Here is a 16,665-nt window from a genome sequence, read left to right as displayed (position 1 = left end):
TGAAGCTAGGAAGATTAGCATGAGCTGGTCAGGAAGGTTGTTGTGTACCATGCTGAAGGTTGTAGCCTTGATTTTTCTTTCCCCAGAGGATTGCATATTTCTACTGTTTTGTGGCAAGATTTTGAAAATTGTATTCTCACATTTTTATTAAAAGCCAAAATTGAAATATTCTAAATGGAAGCCATCTCCAATAGATAAGAAAATAAGGTACTAATTTATGCTGCTGCTGTGTCTCTGGATGCTGAGTAGTTGAGTTTCCTTACCTATCCTATCCCATCCCTTCATTCCCACTGTTATGTAACAGCCATACAAAGAAGTAATTTAAAATCAAGTTTGATAAACTGTATGTTGGTGAAATTCTCATAAAAATTAAAACAAAGATTATTGAAGGGTATGAATTAGAGAATCACTTTACTGATATTCAAATAATTTCTAATGACATTTTAAATATTTGAAAATACATAATAATTCAGTGAGAATTTATCATTTGTAGATTTTTAAGACCATTTGGACAAAAATGTAGATTTTTCTAAGATACTAATTAGAACATGCAGATTACCTTTAAATATTTAAAAGAGATTCACAGGTTCTAGCCACCGTATAATGTGTTACATTTGAACAGACTTACGGAAAACAAGACGCTCCTGACTTCTAAAATAATGCAATTGTAGTTTGTACTCAGGCTTGTACATCAATTTTGATTAAATCTACATGTGGTAAGCACTGCCTTTCAAAATCTTCCTTTTTCTTCAATTATTTTAAATGTTTTGTTATAACCCATTATCAATACATCCCATATATAAAGTGCACACACACACAATCCTCAGAAGAATATACCAAAAAAAAGGACAACAGCAGAAATGAAATTTGAAACAGCTTCATAGCCTTTCAAGAGCTTTGCAAAATCTTCTTTACTCGAGTTAAAAGCAATATGAAATGCATGTATAATAAAATGTTTAGAAAAAGATTTGGTTTAGGGTTCAGCATTCATTTCATATTACTGAAAAGTGTGATTTTATGTTTTTGTTTTACATGGAACAGGCATTCTAGTTTTTGTTACTTAATAGAATAAGGTAGTATGTGTTTTTCTTTGGGAGGTCATGTTTTATGCATGCAGTAACATTTAATATGGTAAAACATTAATTTTTTAAAAGTTTGACTAATATTTAAGAATTGTCTTCACATAGTTAATGTGGGTTTCTAAAATATATCATTCTTAAAATGAAACAATGTATCTGCTAAATCTTTTTATTGAAACAAGGAGTAAAATCTCACATGCATCTAGAACCACAGCTACTTTCTAGTCTCAAGTTACTTATCTTTCAAATAAAGTCATCTCCAAATCTGCTTAGGATGAACCTCTTGCAAAACAGAAAAGAAAAGACAACGGTTAAACTAAGTAAACATAAGAGGGTTATTTTCACTGAAGTGGATTTTGCACAAAAGCAGCACACGGTATCTTGTGTCAACATCTTTTAAACAGCTGGATGACATCTGCAAAGCCTGAAGATTTGAAAAAAAAATACTATTTATACTAAATGTATTAATAAAAATCTGTTCTGAGGTTTGTGAGAAATAAGTCCAATCTCCCTTTCCCCCCAAAGTATGCATGGTATATGTGCTAACTTACTGAATTCATCCTTCATGCAATTCCAGTTTATTAAAGAGGTTAAAAATTTATAAAACTCTGATGGGATATGGTTTTAATGCTTCATCACACTACCCATCATTTGCTTTTCAATCTAGATCAGAATGATCTTTCCTACTTCCCTGCAATCACCTACCTGCACAGCTAATATTTTCTGAATACTCTCCTGAGAGTCTGTCTGGAAGTTGGCCAGCCTCATCTGGCTGAAGAGGACCACCAGTTTGAAGTGCTCCTGCCACAGCCTGTGCATCCTTCTCTGCAGCTGACAGAGCTAAAGGCAAGAGGGAGGGGAGAAAACACAAGTTAGAGGAGGAGAGGAAATTAATGGCAGTGTTCAAGAAGAATGATGGAGAGAAATATAGAAAGCAGTCAATAGCCCATTCTGCACTGTACGGACCTGACAGGAATTTCACAGTCTCTTGATTTTTCAGCCCACTCATGTGCATTCATCAGAAACCAGTCACATCTGGCCGCCAGGATGGGGGGTTAATTTTCTCTAAATGCCTCAGCAGTTTTGTTCTAGCTGAGGCAAACTCTGTGACTGCAAAGCTGATGAGTAAAATATTTCTACTTCACCCAGTTTAACTCAAAACCGATAGCCTCGGGACATATTGAACCTTTCTTGAAAAAAATCATCTTTTGAAGCCGTTTTGAATGGCACATCAGGTCAAGCCAAAGTTTAAAAATGCAACTTTAAGACTTTGATGGACACCATCACTGCTTTTTTTCTCATAAAGCTTACCATTGCTTGGCAATGTGTGCTTTAGAGCATGACAAAACTAAAGAGAATTAACTTAGCCATCAACTGCTGAGGGAGAACAATAACAAGGAAGAAATTTCCAGCTAGAACTCCCTATTAATCTACCTCCCTCTGACCATGTGACATGGAAACATCTCACTGCACTAAAGCATAGAGGACGCGGTGTTAAGAAGTGACATGTTTAATACAGGATCTGTACAGAAAAAGAAAGAATTCGCCTATGACATATGATAGATCATTTGGAAATTTAATATAAAAACCAACAGAAAACAGTGGATGTTTTATCAAAACAATGTACATTTGCTCTTCAACAGTTACCGTAGGCACGCCATACAGAATTATTATAAGGCATTTTCAAAGGGATAAACATAAAATTAACAGTAAAAACAATTTTTAAAAAATCCCAAACATTTATGAGTGCTTATGTTATATATTTATAATGAATGCATATATCATACGTTTATACAATATAATATATTCTGTCACTGAAAACTCTTGGTTTTGGGAATGTGGATGATTGCTGATATCAGTTCCTTTTTAGCATATTTTGCAGAATGAAAAAACAAAATTTACATCCAAACATGTAATATCAAACACAATTTTTATATTAAATACTTCCTCATACCAGAATAAAAACATGTTAAAAATGTGGCTATTTGGTGGGTTACATATACAGGATCCTCTGTAAAACAGCAATAAGGAGTTTGTAAAATTTGGGAACTCTTTTGTATATATATTTCAATAAAAGAATTCACTTAACTAAATACTTGGTGTTGCATGTAAATTGTTTAACATCATTATCCTCGTTATGCATTGTTATAAACAACACATACGCATTTATGTTTGGTTCCCAGGAAAATAAAGCCTCTATTTTTGGTTAGTTGATTAGGAAGAAGAAAAGACTTTGAAAACTATAGATATTTCAGCTTACTAAATGCTGAATTACATTGTCCAGAACCAGTTTATGCGCATTTCAGATAATTTGGGCTATTAAATTAAAACTTAGCATTATTATTTGAAGAGAAGTTTTGTCAAACTTAAAAAAAAATGGCGTTTTCTTTAGCACAAGCCAAGCCAGACAGTTAACGGGGGGAGGTATGCTGTATCTTGATATACTCATTAAGGCATTTGAAAAGTTTAGTTCATTGTGTATGTTCACAACTACATAAAGAGTCATATTAAGACTTTAATTATTGTTCAGGGACAGGGGAAGGGTCTGGGTATTGAGGGTTCAGGAATGGTCCATAGGAGTTAGCACTGGCCATGTATTACCTAATGTATGCATCAATGATTTAAATAATATTAATTAAATTTGCTTTAATAAGATGCAGAGCACATGTATATTTAAATTAGAAATTACTTCAATTGCAAACAGTGGGCAAGGCTAGAGAAGCTGACATTTAGTGTCAAGTAAACATTAATAACAGAAGAAAAGAACCATGACAAATATTCCTGAAAATAATTTCATAGCATATATATGTTTGAAATTTGTGTGATTTTTATACTGGTCTTCATTATTAAAATATGACCTTGCAATTTACAGATTTTTTTAAAGGGCAAAAATGGAAATGAATGTAAAGGAAATTTTACCTGCTTAAAAACTAAAATTATCAATCATTTCTACTAACAGGCTAGCTCATTTCTGAAATTACATGTGGAAATATATTTTGAAACACATATTGCAGTATAGTTCTTTATACACTACCTAAATATATTGTTTGCTGAGGTAAACATCCTGAATGAAGAGGCCATAATCTAATAGATAAATGCAATTTGCTAAATGAAGCTTAACTATAAATTGTCCGTTGTGGGTGGAGGCTCTGAAGAGATTAGATTTTTGCTATTTTCTTAACAAAGACAAATAATCTGTCAACTTTCTCAATTCTTTTCAATGTGACTTATTTAAACAACACAGTTCATAGGTTGATTGTGGGCCTGCTGAGATAGCTTCTTTGATTAACCCCAGTGTACAGCTGAGAAATCTATATTTTAAAGAGGTTAACTTGCTTTAGGTTATTTGCTTCTGTCTAACTTCAAGTTTCAGTTATTAACCATGATGCCATATCAGTTAAAGTTCAATGGTTTTTCTTTCTCTCTCTCATATTTTAGCAGTCACTTCCAGATTAAGGATAGTCATAAAGACTGCTAGAAACACCCAAGGGTTCCGTAAACCTTTGCCACAGAGATTCCTGGAAAATAGGCTGTGATGCAAAATGAACATTTCTGTTTGCTCGTTAGATATTAGTAAGAAGTGCATGATAAAACCTTATCACATAGAGTAGGTTTTCAAATCATTGTCTACCTCAGACCTTACCTTACTAGTTCGTTGTAATTTGGAATTTTTAAGACAACAACAAATGGAAGCCTACCTTGTACAAAAATTGGACAATAGACTATCAAGACAAGAAAAGTTCACAGCAATAAGCCAGAAATAAACGATTTTGAAAGAATGGCTGTAGGATGAACTCTTAGCCTTACTGAGTGGAATCAGATATCTCAGTGAAAAGTCACCTACAGCAAAATACCACTTTAATTTTCTCTAGTATTTTTCTTATTTCAAGGCTGTAGTTTTTTGGAGTCAGCTTAGCCCTCAGAATACCTTATTTCCCCCAAGAGATCATAGGATACTTGGAACTACACCTATGAACAAAGATTTGTTTGTCAAAGAAAATAATAAATTAATACTATTAGAGTAGCCACACATATGACAAAAAGCAAGTAAGGGAAAGATGAGCTGTAGAGGAATTCCTTAACAACAAGGTAAATTTTACAAGTGGGAGCTCTTCAGCATACGTAAACAAAGCAAACTGAATAGTAATGTTTTCTACAGCCACAAGTCAAATGAGGAGAAGCAGCTGTATGCAGTGTCTATTTTTATTCAGTTGTCTGTATTCTAGCTTGAGGTAGCCATAAAGGCCTTGAATTTATCCATATTCACATGTTAACTGAAGCCTCTTAAACAGAAAAGTTTTTTAAGGATCAAGTAAGAATGAGTAATATCTCAAAAAAGAGGCTTTTTTTTTTTTTTTTGCGGGGGGGCGGTGGGTGGGTGGAAATCAATAGCTAAATAGGCCTATGGAAAAACAAGAACCAGGAAAAGGAAGAACTAAAGACAATCTTAAAGAGAGGAGATTCTGGTATGTTGTCAGGAAACAACAGGTGCTGGAGAGGATGTGGAGAAATAGGAACACTTTTACACTGTTGGTGGGATTGTAAACTAGTTCAACCATTATGGAAAACAGTATGGCGATTCCTCAAGGATCTAGAACTAGATGTACCATATGACCCAGCCATCCCATTACTGAGTATATACCCAAAGGATTATAAATTATGCTGCTATACAGACACATGCACATGTATGTTTATTGCAGCACAATTCACAATAGCAAAGACTTGGAATCAACCCAAATGTCCATCAGTGACAGATTGGATTAAGAAAATGTGGCACATATACACCATGGAATACTATGCAGCCATCAAAAAGGATGAGTTTGTGTCCTTTGTAGGGACATGGATGCAGCTGGAAACCATCATTCTTAGCAAACTATCGCAAGAACAGAAAACCAAACACCGCATGTTCTCACTCATAGGTGGGAACTGAACAATGAGATCACTTGGACTCAGGAAGGGGAACATCACACACCGGGGCCTATCATGGGGAGGGGGGAGGGGGGAGAGATTGCATTGGGAGTTATACCTGATGTAAATGACGAGTTGATGGGTGCAGCACACCAACATGGCACAAGTATACATATGTAACAAACCTGCACGTTATGCACATGTACCCTACAACTTAAAGTATAATAATAATAAATAAATAAATAAAAAGAGAGGAGAACCAGCATTCAATAAAATAACATATGCACATAAACACATTTACACACGAAAGACAATAAGACTATTCAAAAGAATATTTAAGGAAAAAACAACTAAGATGCTGTCAAGAATGATTGATTATGTCAAATAGCTATGACAACAATTATTTTAGGAAAGTGATTATGAAAAAACCCCATTTCAAGATGTCAGCAGACAGTGATCGCTCAATAAATGTTTATTAAAATGGACTCCACTTGAGCTGATAAAAGTTTACCTGATAAAGGGTATAAACCAAAAACTTCCATCAAACATTTTACTAAATAAACGTCAGAAATCTTCCTGTGGATGTCGGGCAAAATAAAATAAGGATAACATAAATCAATACCCCTTTTGAAAACTTTATTGCTGATTCTTGTCAATACAATAAAAAAATAGAAGGACAAAATATAGCTATAAGAGTTAGAAAAAAGGCCGGGCACAGTGGCTCATGCCTGTAATCCCAGCACTTTGGGAGGCCGAGGTGGATGGATCAACTGAGATCAGGAGTTCGAGAGCAGCCTGACTAACATGGTGAAACTCTGTCTTTACTAAAAATACAAAAATTAGCCGGACACAGTGGCGGTCGTCTATAGGCCCAGCTACTCAGGAGGCTGAGGCAGGAGAATCCCTTGAACCAGGGAGGCGGAGCTTGCAGTGAGCCGAGATAGCGCCATTGCACTCCAGCCTGGGAGACAGAGGGAGACTCCGTCTAAAAAAAAAAAAAAAAAGGAGGTGATGAGGGTTTAGGAACTTTCTGCCTATAATATCTGCACTGAAAAATTAATAACTTTTTTTTTTTTTTTTTGAGACAGAGTCTCGCTCTGTCGCCCAGGCTGGAGTGCAATGGTGGGATCTCAGTTCACTGCAACATTGCCTCCTGGGTTCAAGAGATTCTGCTGTCAGCCTCCCAAGTAACCGGGATTACAGGCGACCTCCCACCACGCCGGGCTAATTTTTGTATTTTTAGTAGAGACAGGGTTTCGCCATGTTGGGCAGGCTGGCTTTGAGCTCCTAACCACAGGCATGACTCGCCGCACCCGACCCATTTTTATAAATCAATATGACCAATTTTGAATTATAATAGAAAAATCCTATTTATTACCATAAAATAAAATGAAAGGTACTTAGGTTGATATCTTTTTAAAAATGGGCAAGATTTTATAGAGAAAGTTACAAAATATTTTGAAGAATAAGGACTGAATAAATCTAGAGGTACAGTGTGGTCATATATGAGAAAAGAGTGTCATGGATGAATCAGTTTTCCACAGAGTAGTCTATAATCTCATCAGGTTTTATGAAAGTTGATCTAAAATTCACATGGAAGAACAAAGGACTGAGAATATTTAATGAGACAACTGTGAAACAGGAGAACAAGCCTGAAAAATTTGACATGTGATACATACAATTTATCTTAAAGCTGTAGGAATTAAGAGTAATATTGGGATCATCCAAAGAGAGCATTTGATCAGCAAAGAGAGCTGAGTAACAGACACATGCATATAAAATGTAACACATGATAGAGATATCACTACAAATCAGTGCGGAAAGGATGGCTAATAATTGGCTATCTCCATGCAAAATAAAATAAAATGAGATCTTTAACTCACAACATACGGAAAATAAAAGCAAACTAGATTGAAATGAGGAAAGTTAACCTTTAACAATTTTTTAAAAAGAATGACACAACTTTATGCCTTTGAGGAAAGGAAGAATTTTTATTTTTTATTTTTTTATTTTTATTTTATTTTTTTTTTTTTGAGACGGAGTCTTGCTCTGTCACCCAGGCTGGAGTGCAGTGGCCGGATCTCAGCTCACTGCAAGCTCCGCCTCCCGGGTTCACGCCATTCTCCTGCCTCAGTCTCCCGAGTAGCTGGGACTACAGGCGCCTGCCACCTCGCCCGGCTAAGTTTTTGTATTTTTAGTAGAGACGGGGTTTCACTGTGTTACCCAGGATGGTCTCGATCTCCTGACCTCGTGATCCGCCCGTCTCGGCCTCCCAAAGTGCTGGGATTACAGGCTTGAGCCACCGCGCCCGGCCAAGGAAGAATTTTTAAATAAAAATTAAAATGATAACTTCTAATGGAAAAAAATTGACAAACCACATTTAATTTTTTTAAGTAAATTTAAACAGAGTAACCATATAAGCTGCAGGTTTAGAGAAGATTTTAATAACACAGCAGACAAGGATTAATTTCTTTAACATATAAAAAACCCTTATAAGTCAATAATAAAAATAGAAACAGTATACCAGAAAAAAATGGGCAAATTATACACATCGGCAATTAACATAAAAGGAAAGCCATTTGGCCTGAAAACATTTGAAAAGGTATTCAACTTTAATAGTAGCATATGAATAAATAAAATTCAAACTCATCCGATTGTCAAATACTAACACAATCTGTCAATATCAAATTTAGGTAAAGATGTGAAAAAAATTAAACTCATGTGCTGTTCAAATTTATGTATAATTTGATACAAAAACTTTGGAGAACAATTTATTATTTCGTATTGAAAATGAAGTTGTACTTTCCCTTTGATCCAGAAATTATACTTTAAGCTACATACTCTAGACCAGCAATTCTCAGCATGTGGTTCCCAGACCATCAGGATCAGTATCACCTCAGAATGTTAGGAATACAGTCATTCAGACTCCCTGAATCAGAAACCTTGGGACCAGCAATCAGTGTTTTATCAAGATCTCTAGGTGATTCTAATGTATGCTACAGTTTGAGATATATCTCTCTCAAAAAAAATGTCATATGTACTCAGGGAAAAACATGAAATACTTTCCATTTACAGCATTACTTGCTATAGTAAAAATCTGGAAACAATCTAATAGTCTTTGAAGTAATAAAAAATACATTATGGTATGTTTATACCCTAAACCACAGCATTTAAAATAAACTCACTGGCCATATATGGTGGCTCATGTCTGTAATCCCAGCACTTTGTGAGGCCAAGGCAAAGAGGATCACTTGAGCTCAAGAATTCGAAACCATCTTAAGCAACATAGGTAGACCTTGTCTCTAATAAAATAAAATAAAATAAAATAAAATAAAATAAAATAAAATAAAATAAAACAAAATAAACATGTTAACATTGCAGGTGGTTTGGATGTTAGAGAAACAAAAAAATCTTACAAATAATATTTTTTAAAAAATTTTATTACTATGTAAAAATGGCATTAAAAAATTGGAATGGTAAACACAAAAGGTTAATTAACCATGAGTAAGGAGGGGAATAATAATAGGAAGAGGCCGACTGAGGATTTTGAATGCATCTCTACTGGTTTAAACATGCAAAACAAAATGTCAGGATTTACAAATCTGGTAAAGTTACACAGAAATTTATTAGAAACTTGTTTACTTATTTATAGTTTATATATAACTCTGTAACTTACTGCATGCTTAGTTGTTTCATTAAAGAACAAAACCTATGTTAATGTAACATCTCTGCAAGAAAGGCATCTTCCATATTTTGTGGCTTAGAATGATTTACTTTCAGAGAATTTATTATAATTTGTTAAGAGTAGCCTATTATATTTGGCCATCTGCCAAAATACAAAAATAGCTTTTTGTACAATATTTGTGTTATATACCCACTAAATATGATCTTACCTATAATAAACAAAATATCCGAAATACTAAGTTTATATCATTAAGGAAAAAATTACTACTTTTAGCTGCCTCATAAAATTATTGGTATTTTCCTTCATCCCACTCATACAATTAACACAGTTGTTGGTTAGTGACTTCATAACTTATTTCATATGAAATTAAAGATGGCCATATGTAAAATATTTTCATGAGAATTTGAATTTGCTAGTTTCAAAAGGTAACCACAGAGCTCAGATGGTAAAAAAAATTAACCTTAATAAATAGATATTTTCGTCAGCTTATACACGTATCATGCTAATGTGTTGAAATAATGACTAGTATGTTTTTTCCTTAAAAAATTCTTTAAATTGTGCCTGTGTCTTACAGAACATAAATATAATTGAAAACACACTTTAGATAAAATTAAATCATTTTAGAGACATATGGTACCAAAAATTAACTCCCCAAAGCACATAATTTAACTGGCTTTTGCAATTTAAGAACCCTGGAAAAAAAGAAAGGGAACGTTTCAAGGAAATGAGAAGTGTCCTTATAATGAATTTCTCCTTATAAGAATCAGACATAACAACAGTCTTTTTAATTAAAATACAAATACCATATGTATAGTTATCTGAAAATGAACTATAAATTGTTTTGCCAGGAAACAAAGACCAGTCAATACCGAAAACAAAAAGTCCTTTAGAATACAAAGATGATAGTAACTGGCAGGGTAGACAGTGCATGAACAGCACTCAAAGTTCTTTATCTATGAATGATGATTTGTTCATTCTGGATTTGTGAAAACAAACAACTGCTGGATTCAAATCTGTGAAAGAGATTTTCAAAAATACCTCATTTATATTTTTTTGGATGAAAAATATCTTTATAAAAACTGGAATTTATAAAGATCCAGTTTCAACTAGTAGTTGAAAAGAACATAGAATTTTCCCACATGCAACATGAAAACCCATTAGATACAGAATCCAAACAGAAAATTAACAGAATCACTGCAATAAACAACCTTTATCAATACAACGTGTAGGACAAATATGAAAAGTGTGGAACAATTCCAAATTTTTGAAGTAAAAATTACCTCCCTGGATAAATTAGCAGGGCACACAGAATTTTTAGGGCAGTGAAAATATTTTGTATGATACCACAATGGCAGATACATGCCATTACACATTTGTCCAAACCTGTAGAATGTACAACACCAAGAGTGAACCCTAAAGTATGAACTTGGAGTGATGATGATGTGTCAATATAGGTTCACCAGTTGTAACAAATGTCCCTCCTGGAGTGGGTTGTTGATCATGGAGGAGGCTATGCATGTGTGTGGAAAGGGGGTATACAGAAACTCTCTGTACCTTCCACTCCATTTTGCTGTAAACCCCAAAACTCCTCTAAAAAATAAGATCTTAAAAAAAAATCACTTCTCAGTACACTGGAGTGGGAATTGGGAGTGGTTACCTGGTGGTGACAATATGTGACAATTGTTAGAGGTTACAGTATTTCTGAAAGATGCACGTGTATGCATGGATTAACTCATCAGAGGTACCTGAAAATTTGAGAGTTCATCTGATATGATTGGCAGAGAGTTTGGAAGTTTCCTAGGTAAGAAGCCTGCAATCTAAGAATAGAAATATTGTGAATAATACCTTGGGAGAAGATGAAGGCATTTCAGAAGTCCGTATTTCCTATCTACAAACACAGTCAAACAAATAGGCCAACTGTAGAAGCAGCTCTAAGATTTATGCACATTTGACAAAGAGAAAAAAATGCTGTATGCTGTAGATTTGCATTTGCACCTTAGGTAATCTAATTAAAATCATATTTAAAGCTTTGACAAAATATGATAAAGACCATCTGGAAAATAATAATAAGCTTTTCCTATAGGAATTTATTTTAGATAGAAGGAAGGTAGATAGATAATAGCACAAATACATTCATTTATTTGCACTAGAATATTCAAATAATGATTACAATTTCAAGCTGCTTGTTATAAGTTTTCACATACTGAAAGCATACTGTGTTTCTCAATTTCTGACAGATAAAACTGATAAGTGAAAGTATGTGCATGCAATTTTAATTCAACAGTGATGTGAAGTGCAGCTCACAAGGCAAACAGCGTAAGCCTTATCAGTTCTGTTTATTGTAATAACCCAAACAATAGCAATTATAAACTACTCCACAGATTTTTGGCAAGGCAGGAATGACAGACATAAAAAATCCAGTTAATACTGAGCTATTTATAGTACTCAGTTACCAAGCTATACATGTACATACAATATACAAATATCAAAAGTAATGAGATACTTATTACCAAATCCATTCCACAGACTAGTGTTAAAGATAACATAGCTCATTTCTAGAAATATCTTTTATCAACTGCTTAGATGTACTTAAGAAAAATAAGACCCACGTGCACTCCCAATTTTGGAGCTGGCATGTAAGAAATTTAAAGAAGAATTTTTTAATTACTCTAATTATATAAAAATAATATATTTCTTAATTCTGCATTTGGATCTCTGCTAATACATAAAACCTTGGTATGACAGAGAAAGCTGGTCCATACAGACACTACTACTTTTTGTATTGAATAGTTAAAAATCAAGTCTATCCTTTTATATGAATATGCAAATACATTTCTTTGTATACTTTATAATTATAATACACACTATTACATATAACAGATAATAATTCATCTTTTTTCATATTTAATAGTAACAATCTGCAAAACGTAAAACCTTCTTAGTTTGATAATTTGGTTCTGAAATAAAATTACTACATTCTGATAGATACTTGATAAAAATGTGTAAAGACAGTAGTTTATATATTTTGCTTAAGTTGCTAAAATTCACACTCAAATCCCATGAAAAATTCAATAAGAAATAAATGAATGAAAGTATATGCTTAATTCTAAAATTATTGTTCCTTGTGATTGAAAAAATTGTTAAACCAAGAATAAAACAAAATTATATAATAAAATTACCCTCACAATAAAAATTTAACTTTTCTCAAATGAATAATTGTTTAAAAATGGTTTAAAATAGAATTACATGACAGCTAAATATGAAATATTATACTGTCAAACATAGAGATGAACATATTTTTGAAGCATACACTTCCTTGCCTGCTTGTCAGTCTTTTGCCCAAAAGTAATTAAGTCCCTTGATTTTAAAATGTGGCCAAATAAATGGTCTAAGCTGGCTCTTTTGGTTTTCATTTATGAGCTGTGGTTGAGCAATTTTCTCTGACGATTATCCACAGTATATCTTTATAGTCTTCTGAGAACCACTTATTTTAATGCAAAAAATCAAGAAAATGTTTTAAAAATGACATTTACCTAAAATTAATTCACAATAAAAACATTATTCAAAAAAGATTAATGATAGAGCTCATTGGTTTATTTCAAAATTTCAAGAAGAAATATAGTATATCTCTATTTTTAAAACATCAAATTTCATTATAAATACCCCCAGCATTTTTATTTCTTTTACACACAAATAAACATAAATGCTTATGAAATTATTTGTTTTAAACAATTATAAAAAATTCAACAGCAAATGTAAATGTAAATAAAATAAGCCACACAATCATGCAATGCAGGACAGCCTAACTGCAGAAACTAGTCTACAGCGATAAGAATCATGGGTCAGCACTATGGGAGGCCGAGGTGGGCGGATCACGAGGTCAGGAGATCGAGACCATCCTGGCTAACACGGTGAAACCCCGTCTCTACCAAAAATACAAAAAATTAGCCGGGCGTGGTGGCGGGCACCTGTAGTCCCAGCTATTGGGGAGGCTGAGGCAGGAGAATGGCGTGAACCCAGGAAGTGGAGGTTGCAGTGAGCTGAGATCTCGCCACTGCACTCCAGCCTGGGAGACAGAGTAAGACTGTCTCAAAACAAACAAACAAACAAACAAAAAATCATGGGTCAGAAAGTATAAGCTTCATTTAGAATGCAAAACTCTTATGATCCTATTATTGTCTTAGCTTCTTGTTAGTGATCTAGAATTGTTCTGGCACTAGAAGGATGGCAATAAGAAGAAAAAAATCTGAAAAGTAGTGCAAATTGTCACAGATGCCCAAAATTTATAAACTCATTTGCTGGCTTGCACTGGTATATATAATTAAATCCAGGTTATGACAAATATTATCAAATATATTTATAATAAAATAATGCTTTTCATATATTAGTAACTAATACCATTCTTTCAGAAAACATTGTGAACTAAATTCAAGATACTCAAAGAACTAAAAAGAACAAAAGCAGCAATGATTAATATAAATGAAATAATATTGACTCATATTAAGGAAACTACAGATGTTCTACCACATTCTGGAAATTTATGATGGTAGTAGTAGAAAGAAGGATCATTGGATATTTGAAAACCTCAGCAGGTCTAGGTACTACTGGGCTATGTGACTTAGTGTCATTTGAACCTTAATTGTCTCATGTAAGGAACAAGTATAGTTCTACTAAACTAGATTCAATAATAAAGTACTTATTCTTAATATAGGAAGATATTTTTGCTTTTGCACTGTTTCTAACAACAGAGATATAACATTTTAGATAGGGTTTTGAGTTTTCTGGCCTAATTTATTCCATGTATTTTGAGAATAGGCAAAATGTAATGAAAGATTATGAAAAAGACTAAGATTTCACTAGACACTCTGAAGAGTGCTTTAATTTTAAAACAAGATCAATTCTTTACACAAATATTTTTATTGCATTGATGGGGTTAGAACACATAAGAAATTCCCACAGGAGAATCTGCAGAACCATCAGTGAAACTTGAGTACTGAGTAGTCACCAATTCCAGGTAAGTGAATGACCTCTGCATTTATACTGTCTAAGCCTAGAGTAGAGCTGAGGACTTCTAAGTTTTTGTTTTCCCCTTGGCTTGAAGGAGAAGGTAGTGCAAATTCTCTCTGGAAGAAAGCAATCTTAAACTGGGACACCAGTTTCACAGAGAGGAAGATCTATTAACTTCTAGTCAACTAAAATATTAATACATAGTAGAAACAATGAGATTTGCAGGAACAAACAAAAACTACCAGGAAGAGTGTTATTTCAGAACAAGGATAATAAAGAGATATTTTAGATAAACTGAAACAGAGTTCATTTCTATTGAACCTTCTAGAAAGGATGTAATTCAGAAAAACGGAAAATGATTCCACAGAGAGGCTCTGAGTTGCAAGAAGGAACGGTGAATAAGAACAAAACAGGTAAATACGTAAAGTCAAATAAACATTCCCATAAAATATTAATAGCAATGCTAATAAAATTATAATAACTAATTAAAGAGTATAAAAGAATCATGGAAACTAAAATGTTTTATAACAATATTATGTATGTCTGAAGTTCAGAAGTCTGAATTAAAATTGTCTAAGTCAGTATATTGCATGATAGTTAAAATATGTGCTGTAATAAATAAAAATTCAAGTATATTTTAAATTAAATATGCATGGTCTATTTAAAGTACAATAAAAATAAAATTTCAAATAAAAGGTTAAATATAGTGTTTGACCTTCAAGAAAAGGAGCAGAAAAAACAGAATAAGAAAAGATAAACAAGAGTCTTCAATCAACTAAAAAGGCAGGTAGAGAAAAAGGAAGTAGTAGAAAAAAATATAACAATCAAAAGACAAAAAGATACTAGAAAGAGGTAAAATGTATAATTGATTACAATAACCATATATGGATTATACTTTTCAGTTAAGACAGACAGAAGATTAGATTTGGAAAACGATGCTTACATATATTTTACATGAAACACATCAAAAACTAAAAGATAGTCAAGATAGAAACTAAAAAATAAAAAAATATATAACTGAATACAGGCATATACTAGCACAATGAAACCCTGAGTATATTAGGCAAAAGAGACCTTAAGACAAATAGTGTTCTTAGATAGAGATTATTCATATCCATATATATATATCTAGATCTATAGATATCAACACATCGATTTTGGCAAATCCAAAATTGAAATAATGGTGATGATTGACAGGCCTAATAAACTTGATCTAGCATATATGTATATATGCATAGATATGTATATATGCATAGATCTAGTATATATGCATATATACGTGTACATACAGATATACATGCACATGTTCCAAATTATAAATTACACCATCTTCTTAAGCATACGTAAACATTAAAACTTGTAACTTACATACATTAAAACATAAACTGTATAAAATCTTATGAGATCATAAAGCAAGTATTTTATTTATTTGATTTATTTTTGGTTTTTTTGTTTTGTTTTGTTTTATATCACTTTATTCTCACAACAGTGCTATAGTGTAAGTACTTTTCTTATTTTTATTTTTTCTGTTTTATTATACTTTAAGTTCTAGGGTACTTGTGCACAACGTGCAAGTTTGTTACATCTGTATACATGTGCCATGTTGGTGTGCTGCACCCATTAACTCGTCATTTGCATTAGGTATATCTCCTAATGCTATCCCTCCCCTCTCCCCACACCCCACAATAGGCCCCGGCGTATGATGTTCCCCTTCCTGTGTCCAGGTGTTCTCATTGTTCAATTCCCACCTATGAGTGAGAATATGCGGTGTTTGGTTTTCTGTTCTAAAGCAAATATTTCATTACAATGAACTGACATCATATAAACCATGTTCCTGACAACAAAGTAACTAAATTAGAAATCAGAAAGCAAAACAAACAAAACAAAAATATCTATATATCCTTAGACGTTTATGAGAAAAGTTAAAAATAATACATTTGGCTGGATGCAGTGGCTCATGTCTGTAATCCCAGCACTTTGGGAGGC

At 33.2% G+C, this 16,665-nt stretch overlaps 1 protein-coding gene across 1 annotated transcript in view; it reads right to left on the bottom strand.

Moving 5' to 3' along the window:
• Nucleotides 1-398: 398 nt before the first annotated feature.
• The window catches only part of CCDC178 (coiled-coil domain containing 178), a 462,699-nt gene continuing 446,432 nt past the window's right edge, over nt 399-16,665 (bottom strand). Inside the window, exons 22-23 of the mRNA XM_074022193.1 lie at nt 1,785-1,919; nt 399-1,503 (exon numbers count right to left, since the gene is read on the bottom strand). Of these exons, the coding sequence (XP_073878294.1) occupies nt 1,396-1,503; nt 1,785-1,919 (243 nt within the window). The 3' untranslated portion in view covers nt 399-1,395. The remainder of the gene's footprint in view (nt 1,504-1,784; nt 1,920-16,665) is intronic.

Source organism: Macaca fascicularis, chromosome 18, assembly GCF_037993035.2.
Source record: "Macaca fascicularis isolate 582-1 chromosome 18, T2T-MFA8v1.1".
In the NCBI taxonomy this organism is placed as follows: Eukaryota; Metazoa; Chordata; class Mammalia; order Primates; family Cercopithecidae; genus Macaca; species Macaca fascicularis.
Note: the sequence above shows the minus strand (reverse complement) of the source record. Positions and strands in the feature narration are given on the sequence as shown.